General features: G+C 35.3%; 2 protein-coding genes across 11 annotated transcripts in view; one reads left to right on the plus strand and one right to left on the minus strand.

The window, feature by feature from the left end:
• On the plus strand, positions 1 to 17303 carry TUBE1 (tubulin epsilon 1). Of its 5 annotated transcripts, none has more exons than XM_027601988.2 (12): positions 2 to 97; positions 198 to 271; positions 842 to 894; positions 3830 to 3887; positions 6809 to 6924; positions 8390 to 8511; positions 10459 to 10646; positions 10863 to 11038; positions 11853 to 11993; positions 14288 to 14428; positions 15009 to 15183; positions 15499 to 17303. In XM_027601988.2, exons 1-12 carry the CDS (start codon positions 73 to 75, stop codon positions 15655 to 15657), a joined length of 1428 nt encoding a protein of 475 aa, XP_027457789.1. In that variant the 5' UTR covers positions 2 to 72; the 3' UTR covers positions 15658 to 17303. The 5 variants fall into 5 exon arrangements, with proteins under 5 accessions (XP_027457792.1, XP_027457789.1, XP_027457793.1 ...); XM_027601992.1 differs by lacking the exon at positions 15499 to 17303 and adding an exon at positions 14818 to 14890 and having other exon boundaries at positions 15009 to 15136; XM_027601990.2 differs by lacking the exon at positions 842 to 894 and having other exon boundaries at positions 17 to 97.
• CCN6 (cellular communication network factor 6) overlaps positions 6941 to 24005 on the minus strand; it is a 24920-nt gene continuing 7855 nt past the window's right edge. For 2 of the 6 annotated variants that reach the window (XR_003521393.1, XR_003521392.1), the window contains 5 exons: positions 22230 to 22472; positions 20306 to 20369; positions 19272 to 19418; positions 18898 to 19091; positions 17609 to 17885 (listed from right to left, as the gene is read on the minus strand). Coding sequence is in view for 4 of the 6 variants with exons in the window: in XM_027601995.1 (XP_027457796.1) it covers positions 17604 to 17885; positions 18898 to 19091; positions 22230 to 22472 (719 nt within the window). In the remaining 2 variants the exon portion in view is untranslated. Of the gene's footprint in view, positions 6960 to 12020; positions 12598 to 17305; positions 17886 to 18897; positions 19092 to 19271; positions 19419 to 20305; positions 20370 to 22229; positions 22473 to 24005 lie in introns of those variants that run through there. The other 4 variants (XM_027601995.1, XM_027601994.2, XM_027601993.1 and 1 more) reach the window with 4 other exon arrangements.

Below are 24005 nucleotides of genomic sequence, written 5' to 3' on the forward strand. Positions count from 1 at the left end.
GGGCGGGGCTTGCAAGGAAGTACGAAAGTGGGCGCGGGCTGTCTCTAGTACCTTGGTTTGCTGCGCCGCAGCATGACCCAGTCGGTGGTCGTACAGGGTAAGCTGCGCGGAAGGGTGGGCACTCGGTCGCCGCGCAGCCAAGCGGCCTTGTTTGCCACCTAATGGCTACTCTCTTTCCCTCCTCTCGCTGATCGCAGTCGGCCAGTGCGGAAACCAGATCGGCTGCTGCTTCTGGGATCTGGCGCTGAGGGAGCATGCCGCGGTCAACCAGGTACCGGCCCCGCCACCTAAGCAAGAATCAGTCCGTTTGACCTTTTAGCTGACCGGCATAAGGTGTATGGGATCTTCTCAGGAAAGAACAAACTGGTTTTTAAACCTTTGTTGGCGTTAGAACAAACGCTGGCCAAAGACCTTAGTCTTAAGTCTCCCTGATTCTCAGGGTCTCATTTTTATCAGGATTCTTGTGAAGAGCAATGAGATAGTATTGGGAAGTACTTTGTAAAGTAGGTAACATGTGTGGTATTATATTCCTGAATTTAATCAACTTTAAAATGATCACCAAGAATCCAGACAAAGCTCTCGTTTGACGCACCTGTTCTACAATCCTATGGGGACTCCTTTCTTCAGCACCCTCTGCTAAACTTAATCCATAGGTTTTATGGCATTTATTCTTTAGGTAGGAAGAATCAGTCTAAGCACTTTATGATAACTTGCATTTTTGCTGTTGTTCTCATAGCCAAATATCAGGCATTACAGTATTGTGAGATTATTAAATCGAAAGGATTTCATTTGGGAAAGAGACAAAACTTAATCAATGTTATATATACTTTTTTCTTTTTAGAAAGGAATTTATGATGAGGCAATAAGCAGCTTCTTTAGAAATGTGGATACCAGGTAAGATGGGATTGAAGTCTATCACGTAGCATGATTCTTTTCATGTCATCAGATTGGGTGAGACTTCTTCAAAGGACAGTAAAACAGTTGATAACTATAAAGAAGTTGTCTGGCTTTTTTGTTTTTCTCATTATTGAAGGCATATTTTTTTTCTCATTATTCCCATATCATTAATATTTCTCATATTATTCTGCAGAGCAGGACAGCAGGTTTCCTTTTAAGACCATATGAAGGAACAAAAAGAACCGTTAGTGTGCCTTCTCTTATTTTTATTTATTTTTAAAGATTTTATTTATTTGAGAGAGAGCGGGCACTAGCACGAGTGGGAGTGGGAGAACAGACTCCCTGATGAGCAGGGAGTCCGACACGGGACTTCATCCCAGGACCCCAGGATCATGACTTGAGCGGAAGACAGACAGACAACCAACTGAGCCACCCAGGTGGCCCTCATGTGCCTTCTTTTAACATGACCTTGAAATAAAGTTTTACTGAGGGACTACTGAAAGTTTCCCTCAGGGTATATTGTTAATGCATTCAAGAATGACTAACTTTTGAAAGAAAAATATATTTTTTACACTTCTGTGACGCTATCTGTAGTCAGGAATATTTGTTCTGTGAATGGAATGTGCTAAAAAGGAGAACAACAGTTGTCAAATTGCTTTTGTTTATATAATAAAGAGCATATGTATCTTTTATCTGAATGTAATTTTGACATTCAAGGTATGTCCATAAGCTTTTAATGTTTAATCATAAAGTTTGTGTATTTTGAAAATAATTAATAAAACTAAACTGTGGTGGACTTGAACTAAATAATATATCATGAATATCCACCTTTATCTAATTCAGTAAAAATTCTAGTTCTAGTTTGAATTAGTTGGTTGGGTATTTAAGGTGAGTTATCTCCTAGGGAAGGCTAATTAATTAGTCTCCACTTCCTTGGTGAATCCCAGAGTCTGACCCTCAGACTTGAAAACTCAGAAAACTTGTTAACATCTTGAGAATGAGTACATTGCTTTCCAGTACAGGCAGATAAACCAAACTCAAAGAGAATGGGAGATTAAAAAGCAGAAAGTCAAGGTAGTAATTGATAGTAGGAACCATAACTCAAGAGCACCAGATCTTCCTTTCCCTTCAAAAGCACTTTCTCTTCTGTAGGAAATCTACCTGAAAAGCTAAATAATAGAAGGTTGCTTGGTGATCATGGAATCAGACCAAGGGGAGTTAGGTGTTTTGCCTTAATGATTGGTGTCATTTATCTTTATTATGTGGAGATGTCTGCTATCTAGGATTCCCTCTTGTTTGTGAACTAGAACATTTCTCCCCTAAATACTGTTAAGAGACTCAAATTTGCTTTTGTAATACTTCCTTTTATGTGTTTCCCTTCTTAGTAAATTCCCACTCTCATCCCCTTTACTCTTGATGGCCAATCCTTTCATTAAGTATTACTTAGTTAAGACTCAGTTAGGGAGCTAGTCTTTCTTAATAAGGTGACTACATAACTGTACTCTCCTGTACTCTGTTTGATAATTTAACATGAGGGCATTCTTATTTCCCCAATCCCAAGTTTATCCAAAAAGGGGAGATGAGTCTTGGCATTTTACTCTTCTTTCTATGTACTAGCAACACCTGCCAGCATCTGTTCCATGTTAGTACAAAAAAAATTTCAAAAACAAGACCACATTTTTGTGTATACTTGTATATCTATTTGAGGAAATGACCATACTTTTTTTTTTAAAGATTTTATTTATTTATTTGAGAGAGAGAATGAGAGAGAGAGAGAAAGAGAGAGCATGAGAGGGGAGAGGGTCAGAGGGAGAAGCAGACTCCCCGCTGAGCAGGGAGTCAGACGCGGGACTCGATCCCGGGACTCCAGGATCATGACCCGAGCCGAAGGCAGTCGCTTAACCAACTGAGCCACCCAGGCGCCCATGACCATACCTTTTTAATAGCATACTAGGAATGTACCTATACTAGCGGTTAACAAACCTTTCCTGCAAAGGACCAGATGGTAAATATTTTAGGTTTTGCAGACCATAAGGTCTGTGTCACATCTGTTTGACTCTGCTGTTGTAACAGGAATGCAGGTATAGCTTGCTAGTGCATATCAAGTAGGCATGGCTGTGTTTGAATAAAACTTTATTTACGAAAATAAGCAGCTGGTCAGAGTTGGCCCAAGGACCATAGTTTACCAACCCAATCTATAGCATCATCTATGCTCAATTCAACTTCCTTTTATACATTGTCTTGTAAATTGTATTGACTCATACCCTGTGTTTGGTCATAGATGTAGTTACTTTAGTTCAACATGAAATTCTAGGAACAGCCATAGATACTCAATGATATATAACTGATATACCAGTTGATGTATGTTTGGCTACAATAGGAAACCTCATTAATGGTGGCTTACACAAAGTATCCAGTTATCCCATATAAAGAAATCTGGAAATCAGGTGATTTAGCCTTGGAGAAATGCCTTAAAAGACCAAGGTACTTTCGTTTCATTATTCCTATTGTGTTGGCTTCTTGTCCTCATGTTTATTTTTTTATAACTATAAAGTGGCAGCCTCCACTCCATGCATCATATCTTTATTCATGTTCAAGGTAGGAAGAGGGAAGAGTTGGCACCAACTGCATCTGGTCGTCCTTATCAGAAAAGCTTCCCAGAATATCTCCTTTTTATCTCATTAATAAGAACTGGATTACATGGCCAGCCCTAACTATAAAAAAGCCAGGGAAAAAAGTACCTTACTTTTCAGCCTAAGGGGAGGGTAGACAAGGGAGAAGAATGGGATTGGCACCTTCTACGTTGCCTTTTGTGTCTACCTCACCAGGCATGTAAGTAGCTTTATTATATAAATGGGAATTAACTTTATTACCTAACAGTAGCATTAGCCTTGGAAGATCTTTTGACCTTTTCTCGTTTTTTATCTTTCAGAGTGGTTGGTGATGGTGGCAGTATTTCCAAGGGGAAAATTTGTTCTTTGAAAGCACGAGTAAGATCTGTATACTTGGATTCTTATATTCTGTGTGTTTTAAAAATAACTATACTTCTGTAACTATCAGAATAAACTATTAACTTCTAAAATTTAAAAAATATTTACTAAGCCACATTTTAATATAAATATAATTAGGCAGACATTTATATCTACCTGGAACTTTGGGGGGGAAATTTTGTGCTTAAATTAAAAACACCGTTATCTTTAGCATTTTTTTATAAATATTTCAGGGGAAATACACATCTGGGCAAATGATAACAAAAGGAGCTTTCTTAATTCTAAGCCTCAAACACGTACTAATGCAGGTTAATTTTTCATTTGAAGGTAATGGAACATTTCTTTGCATCAGTTACTATTCCCAGTACAAAGCACAGATCCAGCCACGTTACAGTGAATACCATAACCATGTAAGACCTCTTGAACAAAAATGCTTTGTGTCAGTAGCCCATATTTAGTCATAATCTCATTCCAACAACACTTCCGCGATTGTTTCTCTACAACAAACTGCTTTTTCCAGTTGTAGATCAATAAATTTAACAGAAAAGCAGTTTGGATGGAAGGAATTGAGACAATAAGGATCAGACCTGGAATTGTGCCTGGAAGAGTGAAAAGCAATCATGTTGTGGTATCTCGGAACTGTCTCCTTGTATCTGTAATCTCTGATGTCCTTAGAAAACAAAATTTAGTGGCAGAGACCATGTGCTCGTAGGCTGTTCAGATGATTAACAGTTGGTATCCTGCCTGCTATGGAGAGCGCCAACATCCCAATCCAAATCTTACAGAAAAAGTGACATTGACATTTCCCAGAGCCCTCCTAATTTGAGCTCTTTCCCAGGACCCTATCAGTGAGCAAGGTAGGAGGTGGAGGAAATGCCTTTGGGAAAGAATAAATCATTGTGTGTCTGTCACCTTTGACTTGTCCTAGGAAGGTACTCTTCCATTTCTCCTTAGGAGTCTTGGTATTATGTGGCTGTGATCACTGAAGAGTCTAGGCTTCACAAGATAACTTGGTGGTTAGGTCCTTCCACTGTGTCCAGTATCCTAGGTTAACGGGCAAATACTCAGAGTTTTGTAAATCCTATATGACATTTAAGGGAGAGCTCAAAGACCAGAAAGCTATCACCAGGTTGCTCTGGCAGAAAACAATAAACATCAAATCCTGGAACAGTTGTGACTCCAGACCTTGGTTGGCTGCATGAGGAACCCAGAATAATTCCTCCTCAGTTAATTTCCAAATGAAAAACAAAGACTTGATGTGACTAGAATTAAAATTCTATACCATGTCAGCGTTTTTAATGCTCAGTGACGATGACAGTGATGATTCTATCAAAACTGACTTAAAGAGGTGCTTGAATGTCAGTTTGTATTCTGCCTGTTCCTTCCTTTGCCAGACTGCAAGGTAACTGAGGGTAATCTTCCACAAATTCTCTTAAATAAGTCTGTTTTGGAACAAGGCCATTATAAGCTAATTTTTTTTTTCTTTTTGTAATCTTAACACAACTTGTAATATACTACAGTTTGCCCACACAGTGAAGTCTCTCTTATGGTTGATTAGGTGTTAAGGTCAACATCTAGGTAACACTGCATATTATCATAAAATATCCTAGAAAAACCCTAAATTGCTAGTAAATAACCCTATATAGTCCAGTATACATAAAGTGTATGTATATTGCTTGCTGTATATAAGAGCACATTTGTAATACATAATTTTACAGTCTTTCTAATATACTACTGTGATATACTATTGTACAGTTAGAATATTTCTAATATACTGGGTAAGACTATTTCAATTGCTTGCTTATAGTAGCGTAGTTAACTACACACACACAAAAAAGAAGAGCATAGAGTTTGGTGGTTAAGACTGAAGATTCTGCAGCCAGACTAACCAGGTTTGAATCTCTGCTCCATCACTACTAGCTGGGTGATCAAAGCGGGAGTAATTATAGTACCTATGCATAAGGTTGTGAGGATCAAATGGGGTAATACATAACAAAGCACTTAGAATACTGGAAGTGCTTAAAGTCACAGAGTCACAAGAACTAAAAAAGCCTGTAAACCAAGCACTTGCTCTGTGACACTGAATCAAAGAGTTTATAGCTTTGTAGTGTACTCTGTTATTTCAGAACTTTTTTCAGCTTTTTTAAGTATTTATTTTACCTTTTCACTTATCTTCCTCAGTGTAGAAAAGATGGGGAGTACAAAACAGTGAGGGTAGGGGTTTTATAATCCTACTGCCAAGCTATCCTTGCCTACATTTTGCTATGTTTTCCTTCAATCTTTTCTATTTTTCTTTCCATACTTAATTTTATGTTTTATATTCTCATTTTCTTCTTAGTTATAAAGGTTATCTCCCATGTCAATAATGTTTGCGGTAATGAATTAGATTTTCTTGGGTGTAGAGACCGATTGTCATCTTTGACTTCTATCCAGGGCCTTGGTTTGCACCTGATAGTAAGTTTACTGATTTGAATTGGACAGTTTTGGGTTGCAATTCATGAAGAGCAGCATGGTTGTTCCTGGTGAGCAAGTGTATTAACATACCCTACATTTATTGAGAATTTTTTTCTGGCTAGGGCACCTTTTAAATTTCTGAGACCTTGTTCTCAAAACATTTACAGTCACATAGGCACATGATAAAAGAATTGTTAGAAAATCAGTTGAGGGGCTTACTCAGTTCCTCCCTCCGCACCCACATGGTATTTCGGAGTAGGATAAGAGTTTAGAACCCACCTTTTAATTGTATTCCACCTCCTGAGCAGAGTGAAATGACTTTTTCATTCATATAACAGATTCTACATAAAGATTTGATTAAGCTTAAACTATAAAAAGAACAATGCAACTTTTAGTTCGTAAATTTATTTACAGAGTTATTAGCTCTAAAGAAAAATACGCTAATTCAATTTTTATTTCTTTCTCAGGCTGTCTTGATTGACATGGAGGAAGGGGTAGTAAATGAAATTCTGCAGGGACCATTGAGAGATGTGTTTGATAGCAAGCAGCTCATCACTGATATTTCTGGCTCAGGCAATAATTGGTGAGAATATGCTCTATGCAAAAATTGAATGTCATCTGAAAAAAATGAATGATCTTTCCTTTATTCTAATAGGTCCTGCTGACATGAAAGCAAGATCTAACCTGCCAGACCTGCCTCTAGGCTTTTCAGCCCATCATCTTTTCCTGGATGAATGATGGGATTTCTCAATGCTGAAAAGCCACCTGTATCATAGTTCTTTCTCACCTTTTTTTAAGAAAAAATCATGAAAAATGGATTTACTAAATTCCTTGTAAATTGATTCTTACATAATACTAGTAACAAATTTTTAACTAGTTTTATAAACTGTTCTCTTACCTGTATTATATGACTCTCTCAAGTTCTCCAGCTGGTCAGACTTGAATGGACTGATAAGAGGTGCAAGCCAGACCAGTATCCCAGCATTTAAGCTCAGCCTAAGGCTATGTTTAGCTCTTAAATTATATACCTGTTCTCCTTAATGGGGTAAAAAGCTTTAACAATGATCATTTGAAAATTTACATTGAGACTGTTTTTGCTGTTTTTTAAAAATTAAGTAGCTTCTTATTATTTGCAAGTCTAATATTTACTATTTTATCTATTTGCAGTCTGTCTCTCAGGTTCCTAATGTGTAGTAATATCATTTTACTAAAGCATGAATTTACTGGGTCCCTGGCTGGCTCAGTTGGAAGAGCGTGCAACTCTTGATCTCAGGGTCATGAGTTCGAGCCCCACGTTGAGGGTAGAGATGACTCTAATAAATGAACCTTTAAAGTGAATTTACATTTTGCATTCTTAGAAATCCATCTGGGGAGAACCAGCCACTAAATGAATTCACCTGCCCACTTAACTGGCTTTTCACTAATTGTGTAACTTTTTCTGTAATTTTTTGAGTTACACAACCGTGGACGTCATTCATTCATTTTCTCATCAATTTTTAATGCATCAAAGGGCTCCTTGCAAATTTGATTAATCAAAAAGGCTTGCAGAGCCTTATGAGTATCAGTTTTCTATTGTGTATCATTTCAACTAATGAAAACATGGTGTGACCAATGTTTTCGCCTGTATTAAACCAATATGTTAGTTCAAAACTTTTTATTTTTAATGTCTTTCTAGTTGACCACATTCTGCTTTTTAATATGTAAAACTTACTGTGATCAGAGTTCATTTTAAATGGAGATGAGAAAAAATTATGTAAAGTCTTATACCTAAAAAAAAAAAAGATAAATTTAGAAAACCATAGCTTAATATCCATTGATAATGAGCTATTTTATCAGGACATTTGAGGATTATAGATCTTTATATTTGTTACATTTTCTATCTAGTATCTCTGAAATGTCACAATATGATTTATACATATGAAACAAGAATTAATATAGTAAAAATGCTTTTTCAAGTTTTCTGTAGTCTTTTCATTTAGATCAGAAATAATAAAATATTGAAGTAATAAATGCCAGGGTGTTTTTGTGATTTATATTCTTTTTTTCAGGGCTGTGGGGCACAAAGTTTTTGGCAGTCTTTATCAAGAACAGATTTTGGAGAAACTCAGAAAGTCGGCAGAGCACTGTGATTGTTTGCAGTGTTTTTTTATAATACATTCCATGGGAGGAGGTAAAGTTACTCACTCATTTCCCTGTAATAATGTGACAGTTGTAAGTGGGAATTCATTTTGCAAACAGTAATCTGTTTTCAGACCTATGCTTAATAAAGGTACAACTTTTAACACTGTATGTGATTGAGTATATATATAACTGCTTCTTTAAATTCTTGTCAAATTTTGTTGCTATTACCATTGCTTATAAATTGAAGGCCTTTTAAGAGTCAGTACAACTGAATCTGAAGTTTTTTCTTCTTCCACTTTTAGTTTCTTTTTTAAAATTTCCAGCTGCATTTCAGTACATGAGAGCTTTCTGGGAATGCTGACTTTCTCCTAAAGTTTGCTTGTGTAGTCTCGTATCCCACCTAGAAGCTAAGTGTTTCTGGTTTGTTCATAGGTACCCTTGCTAAGAAATATCAGTACTCTTTAACTGCCTTCCCAACCTTTCTTGTGTCCAATAAGAAATATAGATAAAAGAAATCCTTTTAGTCAGCTCCTTTAAATCATTACTTACATAGTAATTACCTTGACCTAGAATAAATGATCTGTATTGCTTTCTTTCCCCAGGGAAGCCTGTACCTTGCAAATGAAGTATTTTGCTCCTCTGTTTTATGAAATAGAAACATACCGTATTTTGCTAATTTCCAATAGGATTAGTGAGTTTTAAAAGAAAAATTCATCATGCTATTTTTCTCCAAGCTCGGATTAAGATTTTATATTCAGCAAGTTCTATAAATTGATTTTTATACGTATTATTCAATGTGATAACATTTTAAAATTAAAGTTATAATTGTTATGTAACCATGCCTTTAGAGGACCATCATAATCATTAAATTAAGAAATAAATTTTCTTTGTACTAGTATAATTAACCTGCAGGTTTGGATAAGTTTTCAAAAAACCAATTTGATTTATAGTTCATTATGGTGCCTTTTTTAATCCCTCTATTACTCAGAATCTCAGAAGACTATACTCATAATTCACTGGCAAAAATAAATAATAGTGAAGGTTAAAAATGGTCTCCTGTCCCACATCTAAATCCTAGTCTCTCTCCTCACGGGTAATCAAGTTTGCCTATGTCTATATCCTTCCAGATATTTTCTATGCCTTTAAAAGTGCGTGTGTGTATTTTAACATAAGATCATGCAATGCATATTATTCCAACATTTTTTCACTTTATGTCTTTCCCAAATGCCTTTCAGTATCTTCTCTGTCTCCTAGAATTCAATTGTGTTAATATATAAAAATTTTTGAAGTCCATTTTCCATTAGTGGATGTTAAGTTGTTTATGGTATTTATTATTGCAAACAGTCCCCACTTGAACATCTGGTACATAACATTTCTGCTCATTTATGCCTCTATAGCTATAGGTAATATTCCCAAAAGGAAAATGGGACCAAAGAATATGTACATTTTAAATTTTGATTGATATTATTAAAGTTTCCTGCATTATTTCACCAATCCATATTATCAGAAACAATGTATACACAGGTTTATTTCCCCACACTTGTCACTAACAGTATTCTAAAACATTAATACATTCAAAATTAGATTGTTTAAATTTGGATTTCTTTGATTAGAAGAAGAGTTGAGCATCCTCACATCTATGCACCATTTATTATGAATTACATATTTACATACTTTACCCATTTTTCTGTTGTATTATTCATGTATTTTTGGTTGTTGATTTGTGAGACCTCTTTATTAAAGAAATTTAGTCCATCATATGTGTTGGAGATTTTTTTCTTAGTTTGCCTTTTTCATTTTGTTTATAGGTTTTATATATGTATGTGTTTATATGTTTAATTTTTAATGGAATCAAAACTGTCTTCTATATAATGCTCTGGTTTTTAATGTATGTTCCTACCCAAAAAAGCCATAAAATTCCAAGTTCCTCACAATTTTATTTTGAATCATTTATGCTGGGTTTTTTTGTTTTTGTTTTTGCAATTTTAATCCTCAGGAACAGGATCTGGACTTGGCACATTTCTTTTAAAGTTGCTTGAGGATGAATTCCCAGAAGTATACAGATTCGTGACATCAGTTTATCCTTCTGGTGAGGATGATGTCATAACCTCACCTTACAATAGCATCTTGGCAATGAAGGAACTTAATGAGCATGCAGACTGTGTGTTGCCCATTGACAACCAAGTAAGAAATAACATTGTAATTTATGAGTATTTAAACATTCAGTCATGTGTTATGCTTATATGTGCATAGGAAACATTCTCTTCACTTTTCAGCCTTCCTATCTAAGAGGAGAAATAAGTTTAAATTGTTTTTCTTTCTCTTCTTTCCTTCCTGGTAAAATGTCATCTATGTCTGCTCTTGTTAATAGCTTCTCTCCCAATATTTTTCCTTTAAAAGTCTTTATTTGACATCATTAGCAAAATTGACCTCATGGTGAATTCTGGAAAGTTGGGCACAACTATAAAGCCAAAGAGTCTGGTTACTTCAAGTGCTGGGGCTGTTAAAAAGCGGCACCAGAAGCCCTTTGATGCAATGAACAACATCGTGGCCAATTTGCTGCTGAACCTAACAAGGTAATCCTATTAATTGCAAAACTTAGGACAGTTTAAAAACTTCACTTGGCCTCTGATGATACTTGCAGTAGCATTTTTGTAGTAGCATTTTTCAGTTTTCCTAAGTCACAGGAGCTTCTTTTTATTTTATTTTATTTTATTCTGTCTAGCGTTTTCAGATCTTGGAGTGATACACCAGAACTTTCATTTCTATTACTACAAAGCAGCATTTTCCCAGGTGCATTCCAGAGAATATTAATAGGTGTTAAATGAAAAAAGTTTGTCACAGATAAACACTTGAGAACTTGGTTAGATAACAGTAAGCATATTTTCTTTGCTGTAGACTGTCCTCATTTTTTAAAGCAGCTAATGTTTACCTCCTTATTGTTAGTTGGTCCAAAATATATCCTTGACTTTGATCTAGAGGATTGCTTTGGCATTATTATATTCCAAATTATAGAGCACATTAGGCAGACCCTTGAAGAACTTAGTGAAGTTTATAGACTTATTAAATATTGACCTGTATGTGTTTAACTCAGTCTGTTTTAAGTAAGATATTTTTATATGTGTAGTGTGCAACATGATAGTGTGTTGGTTACACGTCATATAATCCACAAATAAGAATTGCTATAGATGTTGTGTGTTATATTTTAATTACCTTTATACATGATATTCATGATACTAAATATCACTAATACAGAAAAAAGGAGCATATATTCTCTACTGAAGAACAGTGTACAAAAGGATTTAAGAATGCCTGCTGAATAAAGCTACATTCAAAGTATAAAATTTTAACATTAAATTTTTTTCTCTTGCTTTAATGTTAATTTTTTAGCTCTGCAAGGTTTGAAGGGTCCCTTAATATGGACCTTAATGAAATCAGCATGAATTTAGTTCCTTTTCCTCAACTGCATTATCTTGTGTCAAGCCTAACACCTCTATATACACTGGCAGATGTTAACATTCCTACCCGAAGGTAAGATGCAGTAACTTTATTCTAATAACTTGATAATTTGAATTACTTTTTTAAAAAAAAATTTTGTTTAAGTTTGTAGTAACTCTGGGTATTTTTTCGTGTCATTTTCTTTGTGTCATTTTCATTTTTTGAATCCTTTATTTTACAAGTCATTGTTTAAAAAGTGAATATTAAACCATTTGACATTAAATCTAAATTTTTAAGCTAATGAAATTCATAAAGATTTGGTTTTTATTGAAAAAGATTTCAGGGCTTTGAAGTCTGACATACTTAAGTCTGAATGCTAATTCTGTCAATAGCTATAGGACCTTGGGCAGGTGGACTTACCTCATACCCTTGTTGGGTATATTAAATAAGAGTATCTTTAAAGCTCTTATCACAGTCCAGCACCGTAGAAGGCTTTCCAGTGTTACTGTTTATGGTAGCTGCTATATATAATTTCCAGAACACCTTGTTTTGTAACCGTGTGTCATTTATAAGCATAAAACTTAGTCTACTTAACAAAAAAATGTAGTTGAAAAATATTCTGAGCATATACAGTGATAAGCTTGAAAAGGTCCCACTGGCGTCCACAGTTGACTGAGGGAAAAGGTCCTGTCAAACTCTGTAAGAGGAAAGTATGTAAATGATAACCAGATTAAAGATCTTTCCTATAGTTTAAATTTTGGCAAAATAACAATTCTACACTGTAAATGTCACAGCGCTATTACCTTTTATTTAAGCTGTTAACAAATAAACAGTTATGCCAACTAATAGATAGGACTCTTTCTGCATGGAATGCTGATGACCTTAAGTTAAGCAACTTGCATTGTATGTGGAACATGGTAATCATTCACTAAATGTTCACTGTTATTATCAGCCCCGCATATTAAAAATTAGTGTATTTAAATAAAATGTGGACACATAGAATGTAAACTGGTGCTAAACTACTTATTGTACAATAGTGATAGTCCAGACATTTTTACATTTAAAGTTAATTCTTAAAAAATAAAGACAGGGAATTTCTAATTAAGTTCAGCATAAAGAAAAAAATGTCTGACTTGGTCCTTCAACCTGAATGTTTCAAAGCCAATTAAACTTCTTTCAATTCTGCTTTTGGCATATTTTGATAAAAATTATACTGTTGCAGCATTTTGTATTCATATAATCATAATTTGTTACAAAGGTTTATTTTTAAAATTGTTTGTGAAAATGTATAAGGGACTTTAAAGATTTTATACTCTTAGGGAACTTGGCACAGTGTTCTTTGTGTTCTTTTTTCCCTTTTTTTTCTGCTGTACTATAGATATTTCAGAGGCTGTCATATCAGCACATGAACACGTTTATCTATCCTTGAGTAAAATAATTTGTTTTAAAATTGTACTATTAAAAGTCAGTTTTAAAACTCTTTAATATCTTATTAGTAGTGAGAATGGTTTTTGTTGTACCTTTTATTAATGTCAGTCCTGTACCTCATCCCATTTTTATCACATGAAAATAAGCACATATGAGAAGTGTGTATATGTTTATTGAAATCCCATATTTCTAATGTAAATAAAGATAAGTATCCCAAAATTATACATAGCTCCTTGCTAGTTTTTATATTTTGCAGCAGAGGATAAATCAAGAATGAGTTTGCCCACTTGCTGTATAGTGGTTCTTATCCTTTTCTGGGTTTCCTTAACTCTATAAAAATGCCCAAAAGCACATATACACCAAAATTTTGAACACAGTAGCAGAGGATTTACGAACACCCCACAGCTCACCATTCCCTAAAGGAGTTTTCTATTCTTGCTGTCACATAACCAAGATCGAATGTAAGCTCCAGTAAAGTAGAAATGTTTGTTGTTCAGTGCTGGGTCTCTTGCACTTAAGAGTAGTGCCTGGCACATAGAAGGCATTTAGTAAATATCTCTTGAATGAGTAGGTAACACTGTGATTTCTGCAGCTCTTCCCAGACATGATATAGATTCAGCACACAGAATCTAGAGTTATCTAGGGAACCTAATTATATTTGTATTGAGTTAAGTGGGATTTAAGAACCAGGCTGGGGCTATATTAAAGACCCTGGATCCTGTATATTATTAGATATACGTATGTTGGCACCTTTTTCTTCCTCTCTAAATAAAGGATAAAAGATGTCCTCCTCTCTTCTCATATTTCTCATCAAGATTGTTTTGAGAAAATGATAGCTGAAGTGTAGAAGGTGTTTGTATGTGAAGTTTATTTACCTGTAGGTGACTATCTTTGTACTTTGTAGTTCTACATAGAAGAAATAATATTTTGTATAAACAGTGATTCTTTCATTGTTCTAGGTTGGATCAGATGTTTTCAGATGCCTTTAGTAAAGATCACCAGCTAATTCGGGCTGACCCCAAACATAGTCTCTACCTCGCCTGTGCCCTTATGGTTAGAGGAAATGTACAGGTTTCAGATCTTCGCAGAAATATTGAAAGGTTTGATTTTATATTTTCATGGTAATTTATGTGTACTACTTGTAACAGTGTAGCATAGTAGTTCACATGGCCTCTCTTCGAATTCTAGCATTGCCACTCAACTAAAGGGTGACCTTGAGCAAACTACTTAGCCTTATTTTTCTCAAATGTAAAATAAGAATAATGGTACAAAATTGTTATTTTTGAACAGTGAATGATATAGGAAATACTTTATTTTCTGAAAGTGTTCAGAAAATTTAACTGTTTTATTACTACCACTACACTGCTTCTAAGTTTATGTTTTACTATTGTTTGACAGTCTTTTTAGGAAAACTACTCTATTGAATTACAAAGTAAGGAAAATTGTAATTTTTTTAATTGTAATATTTTCATCTCTTTTTCATCCCCAGATTTAATGTCCTCCTAACTAAATGTCCCTTAGCTCACTGTCAGACTGTACCATGATACTGCTAATAGTAAAAAGTAGGTAACTTATGTTACATACTGAGCAATTAGAATGGTACCATCAGTAATGTCTGCTGCCATATATGGCAGATACATTCAGTACCTTCATTCTCACCTTTGGGTTTTTGTATCTCAGATTAAAACCTTCTCTACAGTTTGTCTCCTGGAATCAAGAAGGCTGGAAAACCAGCCTGTGTTCAGTACCTCCTGTGGGCCATTCCCATTCATTATTAGCTCTAGCAAATAACACATGCGTGAAGCCTACCTTCATGGAACTGAAAGAGAGATTCATGAGGCTCTACAAGAAAAAGGTAATTATCAGTACACCTTTGTAACTATCTGTGTTTATTTTGGCTGTTTAAGATGTCTTCTCACAAATTACACTATCACAAATCAAAGGCAATCCTGACTGCTCTATTCACTGTACTGATTATAACTGAAGAGGAGAGGTTTACTCAGACTATCTAAAGGAGAAATCTCGTGAGTTTATGGGATTTGAGTTCTCCTTTCTCTTGTAAAGCTGAGTGAAGTATCACTTTAATAAAGAATTATTTATGTTTTAGGATAGTTATTTATGTATTAAATTTTCTGAAAATGGTCAACATTATCCAGTTTTTTATTTATAGGCTCATCTTCATCACTATCTACAAATTGAAGGGATGGAAGAAAGCAGTTTCATGGAAGCTGTGTCATCTTTATCAGGGCTCATAGAGGAATACAACCAACTGGATGCCACGAAAAGCATGCCTGTGGAAGATTTTCCTAGACTAAGCATAGCTGTGTAAAAAAGAAACCCCAAGATAGAACTTTTACTTTTCTTAATTTTACACTGGATTTTGTCACCTTTTCTGTTTCAGAATACCCAGTTTGCACTTTTCCTATTAGAAAGCATTTTGTCTTAAAAAAAAAAAAAGATTTTCATTTCATCACAATTTGTGGGTGATACCAGTCTGTGAAATTAGTGAAGTCCTACTACCTTAACTTCAAACATTTGTCTTCAGGAAAATAATTTATAGTCTCTTATTTAGGCATTAATACAATGCAAGAAAAATCTTAACAAGGTATATTTTTATATTTATAATTTATTTTTTATATTCTGTTTAAATTATCCTGATTTTTTAAAAGTACAAGGAGTATTAGAACACAATATAAATACTTCTGTGTAATACCCACTAACTTTTCTAGGATAGGTTTTATTACAACTATGAAGGAGGTTTTGTTTCTTTGGGTAACCACGTTTGCACTCAAAAGAATCAAAATTACACTTATTTTAACATATATATATTATCTTTAAATATAATGTTTTATTAAACCAGTTGATTTCATAATAATAAATGTCCATATTTTTAAACAGTATTGCTTGTTATTATTGGTTTTGCTTGTCACCATTTATATAAGCAAACAGAACATTACTTAGCTTGACATCTTCCAAACTTCACGGGAAAATGGCTGTAATAGTCTAGTGAACGTGTTCCAGTTATTATAATCTCCAGTTATAGTTTTAACATTAATTTATCTTTAAATACAATTTATATTTTAAATTCAGAAGTGGATTTATCACTTAAGGAAGTAATTTTTAGGAACAATTTATTCTCAAGCCAAAATAATCTTTGCTTTCTTTAGTGCTAAGTTTTTTTCTTTCCTTTTCAAAGTAAGGATACTGCTCTTGATCTTTATCTTTGAAATTTCATTTTTTACAATATTTGGTATAAAAACTTTTAGATTACACTTGTCAATAATGGCCAAATTATCTTAGAAACTTCATTTTGTACAGTATTTGGTATAAAAACTTTTAGATTACAGTTGTCAGTAATGGCCAAAGAAGTTCTGTTTTCTTCTTTCAAAAGAAATCTTAATAAACTGATACTCAGGATAGGATAGTGGAAATTATATTTGCAGTTTAATTTATCTTATTTAAGAATTAAACCCAGAATCTTGCTCACCATGTAGTGATGATCATCTGATGGAATCCTGGCTACATTGTCAAAGTACAGATAAAGTTTTAAAAAAAATAAAGTTTTAAAAAAGTTCTACTAAACTTTTACACATCTTCAACAAAGTATTCCAGATTATTTTATAGAATAAAATGCTTTCTTATAAATTGTATAATTTTTCCATTATGTATGGAATATGTAGATGGAAGCAACTATCTGTGTATTTCATAATTATACATTTAAAGTAAGAGCTCAGTTTTAAGATTTTTAAGACATATATATATGCGTGTGTATATATATATATATATATATATATATATAGTTTTTTGGGTGCAAAAAAGGTTTTATTAAAGCTCAGGGACAAGACCTGTGAGCAGAAAGAGCTGCACCAAGTTTTACATGTATTTTTAAGAGAACTTTTTTTTTAAGATTTTATTTATTTATTTGACAGAGACCTAACGAGAGCAGGAACACAAGCAGGGGGAGTGGGAGAGGGAGAAGCAGTTTCCCTGCCGAGCAGGGAGCCCGATGTGGGGCTCAATGCGGGGCTCGATCCCAGGACCCTGGGATCATGACCTGAGCCGAAGGCAGACGCTTAACGACTGAGCCACCCAGATGCCCCAAGAGAACCTTTTTAATAACTTCTAATGCCTTAAATAGAGTCATCTGAGAGTAGGTAGGTATTCTTCCCTTTTTTAAGCCAATAAGGTAGATATGCCACCCTTTTAAAACCACTCTAATTTTCTAATGTAATGACATGATTACCTGAACTTAACTTTTCCCATATATACTAGGTTTTATAGGATCTTGAGGTCAGAAAATATATCTCCTGGATCTCTGCAGTTCCTTTGGCATACACAAGATGTAATCCACAGCATCTTCCATTTAAATGACCCTTCATTTGGGCAATCAAATTGAATGGTAATCATTTTAGACTTATTAGGGACACAGCATCTCTTATCCAAGCATACTCCACAGAAAGTGGGTTTATAACTCTGAGTGCTTGAGCATCCAGAAAAGACAAATTTTTCAGCTTTGAGGAGTTGGAAAGTAGGTTGGCATGTTTTTCCTTTGGGGATCTGAAAAGGTACGTAACATTAAGAAGTCATTCTTTAATTTGGTTACAACAGTTTAGAAAAGTGATACTCTATATAGAAACACAAACACAGAGATAAATTATTTCTGGGGCATTAATATTTCCCATTTAGTGACTTTCAGCACTCTCTTTTCTACCTTCGAAATCCCCTCGCCAGAGATCTGTCCTCCCTGTTCTTGTTCCATCATAATAAAGGACCCGCTCCCCAGTCTTTTCTGTTATCAAGGGCCATGTCTTATTAAATGTTTATTTACCTAAGACTTAGCAAATTCCCTAACGCAGCTCAGACAGTTTTGAGTGGATAAATAAATGAATACATATCTTAATCCCTTTAAAATTGAGTTGTCAACTTCTTAATATGATAGGGAATAACTTGGAGATGAGAAGCCTTTTAGCATTCCTAAACCTTACTCTTGAGACCGTTATCATGCCTTGTCCTAGAAGCAAGACCAGCTCTAGTTATACCAAACAAGTCTAGAGTAAATATTTTGTCCCAGTCCTTTGGCAAGTTTACTATCTAAGCACAGAGCGTTTTGGACTTGGTTTCCCCCTCCAGCTTGATAACCAGGATCAGAATTTCTCTGATGTTCACAATGTCTGTTTTTATAATTACGATGTAGCAACCAAAATCTTTTATCCATTGCCTTGATTCCACTACATAAAATTAATATATTTTTTAAAAAAATCTGAAAAGGATCAACTTTTAAAAAACATGTATGTTGGGTGTACCAGAAGAAATCAGGCTGATCAAGACCCACACTGTTGTTAGAGTATCTTGAATCAGCAGGGTAACATTACCTCTCCGCTTGGTAAGATTTTCCCCATGAAGTGCAGTTAGATTAATCTTTATTCTCCTCTGAGATAGTTTGGGTTACAATGAGGTGATTTTATTTTTATAAGAATCACATACCATCTATCCCTCTAAAACACATGGGCACTTTTCAGGAGTCTCTTAATATTGAATTATAATGAAGTTAAATCTAATTAAATGTTACCTTTACTCTCTTTGATATATTACTGTCACAAGGTTGAATGTAACACAGTCTTCTCTCTTTTCTCATTTCACAGTTGCTATTTTCATTGGTGACCCGATCAGATATTCCCATCCCACATGTTCTGGAGCAAGGTGTCCACTTTGTTGCTTGCACAAGACATTTTCTTTTCCAAACAAGTGGGAGATTCCTATAAGCTAAAATAAAGGGGGGAAAGTACACGGGTATACATATATGTACTCATGTCGATAGGCCACTTTTAATCATTACTTTTCAGCTAATATTTAATAGATCAGAACGTTTTATGTAATGTAACTCAGCACAAAATAAGCTTCAGGTCTAATTCATCATTCTCTTTTTCCCGCTTTCCAAATTACCTTCCAATCAAATGTGACAGTCCAATGTCTTAGGAAGAATAAAAATATCTTTGAAAATCTGAGTAGATGCATCCATTTGCTTCTGCTTAGCTCATCTAAGGAGTAAACTACTGTGTTTTCTCTGGTTTTTGCCTCTTGCTGGATATTCTTTTCAACAATGAAACAGACATTAGTAGGATTAAGGAGTTCAAGATATTAATCAGAACAATGTCTTAACGTTAAATTTCATATTATGTTAAAATCTAAAATACAAAAGTTGTATTTGAGAATAAACTATTGAGGTCAGTTATTTTTCCTCCCCTTATTTTAATCTAGTCTTTTAGAAAATTCTCTACATTACATTGAACTAATCAAAATAATCATATACTAAGTCATGGCAAATGTGTAATCTATTTTATTCATTCAGCTTAATTGCTACATTCACTATGGTATCAGGCCCATTGTATTCATTCCATTGGCTAGCCATTTCAAATCAGTTCTAGAAAAAGACATGGCAAAGGAAAAGATGGATAGATCTCTGGGTGGCTGGGTAAGTTGGTGGATAGATGGAGCCCCCTCCACTGATTCCGGCTTAGCAGAAGGGAGGAGAAGGGGATGAATAATGAGAATACAATGAGTGCATAATAATTCTTCCATCTTATAAATCCACTGGGAGCTTCTTGTTCTGCTCATGAATGAATCAGACCATTGCTTCATTTTAAACAAACTACATATTGGTTTATTGTCTCAAAGTATTTCCTTAAGGTTAATATGCATCCTAAAATGGATTCTTGGAATAAGGTTGTGATTTGAGTCTGCAGTTGAACATAGCAACTGGCTACATTACTTCAAAATGCCAATTTAAAACTCTGAAAAGATACTCCCCACCCCACCCCACCCCCACAAAAACTGCCTTCTTAATAGGAAATATCAGTCACTTTGAAGTATCTGCTGTCTTGGAATAAAATGATACTTTACTGCTTTCGGTGTTATTAGAATAGGATCTTGCAATTGCACAAGGAACTGAGGGAGAGGAAGCAGAAACATGAAGATACCTGGAAGGTAGACAACAGTTTAAAGACCTCAATGCAGGAAGCAGATTAAAAGCACGGCACGCATCTGCAATAAATAAAGGAAGGTTAGATTATCATATTACCAATAACCCCCTTAAAGTTAAGCCAAGAGCTGCAGTTCAGGAATTTAACATTCATTAAAAAGCAAGAAAACTAGAAGAGCTTTTAAAGAGTTTATTTAGTATTTGGTGAGCAGTGAGGAAAGCATAGGGGCATTATGTCACTGCATGCTTCATATGGAGCAAACAAAGGCTAGATTCCAACCACAGGCTGTCTGGCATTAAGTATATAAATTACTACCACAAATATACCTTAAAGTGTGTGTTTGTCATTGTGCTTAATTTTAAAAACCAACTTCTGTTTGGGCCCATAAACACAGCTTCCAAGTTAAGCAGAGGAGAGACTTTAGACTGAACATACAGTTCCTCTGAAACCTATCTAGGCCTATGATCTCAACTACCAAGAGCACAGTGGCAGATGTTCCCATTTTTTGTAGCAAAGCATTAACCACTAAGAATGACCATCTAACACCCCCTCCAACCAGGTTCCGAGTGAATCATCTGGAACTGCTCTACCTCCACAAAGGAGACTACTGACTGAACTTGATCCAAAGGGCTTTACTTGTGGAAGCTGTTGGGCTAAGGTGAGGTTCATGCATGGGTCCCAAGAACTCACACTGAGTCCCTCAGATCCAATGCAGAAAATCAACTGTTCCTGTACATTTTGAAAAAAAAGAACAGTTTGGCTTATAATTTGAGAGGTTTTAGAGCATTAGTAGTGTCTTGCTATTAGCTGAAAAACTAAGTATGGTAAATGCAAATTCACCACACCCTGTTAAATTATTTTCAAATTAATTGGCTTAATGGAAGTCTCTGAGAATGTTCCTTTCATAGAGTTAATTTTTAGATATCTAAAACTCATTTCTCTGATGATAGGTGCTTTTATTAAATACCCACATAACAGAAGTGAACTTAGGAGTTTTTAGTGTAGGTGAATATCCCTTCTGTATCTCCATGGTACCTTTCATTTCCTAAGCTCTAAATTTCATTAAAAAGGCATTCTTGATTTCTGGTTGAAAACACAGAGGTGTGAATAATAACCAGGCATGAATACTGACCCTTCTGAGTCTTCCTCATCTGTGCTTCATTGGTTGGTGTTTTTGAAACTCCTGTCCCCAAAATGCCCTGGCACTTAAATAAGATATTAACTTAGAGCTGAAGAGAGTACAGCCTTTATGCATATATGGACACTCACCGCAAATGGCCGGTGCTCAAGATGAGTGATGAGTCTCATTATAGGTTTCTGACTACTCACATACCTGGGGAACCTACTTTAAAACACCTGTACGTGTGTTGATTTAGAGAGTGGTTGGTGACTGGAGAGCTTCATTCCCAGAGGATAATCTTATGTCAGCAATTTTCTGTTTTTAGAAACAATATTTACAAATTCTAAACATATTCTTAAATATTTTTAATCAGTAGGCTTCCATTTCTGCTTTCATCATATAGCAAAGTTGCCTTTGAAAATTTTGGGGACTGGATGGTTCGGACTTCTTGCCCATAATATAACAATACAAGTAAAAGTTTTTCCCAGGGTGGACGTGAACAATAAATAATTGGTCAACTTTCCTGAGAAGGGGCTGAGTGGGAATGAGCAGAGGCATAGAAGAGTTTTTCTGACCCAGCAGAGCTTTTAAAAACTGGAAAAATCTAAAACATTACGAAGTTTCCTTTTGAGATACTTAGAATATACCTCTCTGAGGCAGACTGAGTAATGGCACAGCCAAACTAAATCTCACATTTACCACTAATCAATAAGTGCTTACTGAGTACCTGTGATACATCAAAGGAACATGAAAGAAAATCACGAGAAGCCATACATGAAAATTAAATATGCCTCTAAGCACCTGGCATTGTTTTGTAGGTTGTTGAAAGCTGCTGTTGGAATGGTCCCAGGCCACAGTTGGATTGATCAGACTTCTTTCTACCTTTAGCCCCAGAGCAGTGACTGTCAGCCGGCTTTGGTATGAACAGAGGTGTGCATCCAATGGCTCCACTCACACAGAGGCAGCTAAACTGGGGGTTGGGCTGAAAGACTTGGCCATTATGATAATGTACCCCATCGAACTCGCATCCCACAGCTATAAGGTCTGAAAAGAGAGAAGAGCAAAATCACCAAAGAAGCCATAACGGATAGTCCAGACCTCCCATGATAAACCACAGAGTTAATGGCTATCTCCTTCATGAGGTAGCGTTCTCAACTTCTTAGGCCCCATCTGGAACCTCCTTTTCAGAACATGTATAAAAGGTGAAAATTAGACATTTTCATTTTATTGTAGGCTACTGGCCCCAGTTGGCCACTTTCAGAATTAAGACCAAATACAGGCCCTATTCTATCACTGTGAGGATAGCAGTGAGGTAACGACTGTAAGTCTGAGAGATCGGTTGGTGGCAGGTAAGAGGTGTCCCCAGCTGTCCAACAATAGGCAGGGATATATTCGTAGGAAATGAGACTACATGAATGGTTGAAGAAATTATAATTGGTTTAATTACAGTACTCCATGGTAACTAATTATTTTCTTTCGTTAAGAGAATCGGAGGAAACTTTCACTCCTCTGAGAGGCATTCTTGACCTGGATCAACAGTTTTCAGAAGTGTGACCCCTTGGGTCTCCTGGGAATACTGAGGCCCTTTCGAGAGCATCTGCAAGGTCAAAACTCTTTCTCAGAATACTAAGAGGTGCCTGTTTTCACTGTGTTGATATTTGCACTGAAGGTACAAAAGCAATGGCAGCTACAACTGCTGCTGGAACCTTAGCGTGAAGCAGACCATACAGGGTCATCACTGTATTTTTGCCTTGCCACTGCACTTGTCCATAAATGTACTTTTGGGGGAAAAAAAAAAGCTAGTTTTACTTAATAATGTCCTGACAGCACGGTAAGAATTACTAACTTTATTAAATCTTAACCATCAAATATATGTCTTTTTAATATCCTGTGAGACAAAATAAGAAGTATTCATAGAGCATTTCTATAAATATTCTATCATCTTGAGGAGAAGCACCTATTCTATTGCTTGAGTTTTGGGCTGAACCAGCCACTTTTTCAGGAGGAATTTCACCTAAAGAAATGACTGACAGAGAAGCCATGATTACTCAGGCACTTGGCAGACGTTTCCTTGAAAATCAACAGTGAGCCTGTCACTTCAAGGAAAACAACTTTCTGGCCAATGACAGAATTCAGGCTTTCAAGCCAGAATTAGAATTCTGGAAAACCTGTATCCACCGCTGAGCTCTTTATAGCTACCCAATATGCAGACTTTTCTGATCATATTAGTATTAATTAATGTGATTTTTAAAAATATTATATAATTAAGTATATCAATATTTGGAACATCTACATAACCATTGTTCCAAACTAGCATTTTCCAAATAACCAATGCAAGGTATTACAAAATTATGTATGAGTAAAAGACCCATTCCAAGTAGGTCTTGGATAGACCATTTTATTGTCACAGTTTGACAAGTTCATTGATACGGTTGCAGAGTCCATGATGCAGCTAATTTTCAAGAAATTAGCACTTCTCCAGTTTTAATATCAAAAAGAATATTCACAATTATCTGAAAATTCTGTTAAAATATTCCTGCCTTTTCCAATGACCTATCTGTGTCAGGCTGGATTCCC

The sequence above is a fragment of the Zalophus californianus genome, chromosome 7, assembly GCF_009762305.2.
Source record: "Zalophus californianus isolate mZalCal1 chromosome 7, mZalCal1.pri.v2, whole genome shotgun sequence".
NCBI classification, from domain to species: domain Eukaryota; kingdom Metazoa; phylum Chordata; class Mammalia; order Carnivora; family Otariidae; genus Zalophus; species Zalophus californianus.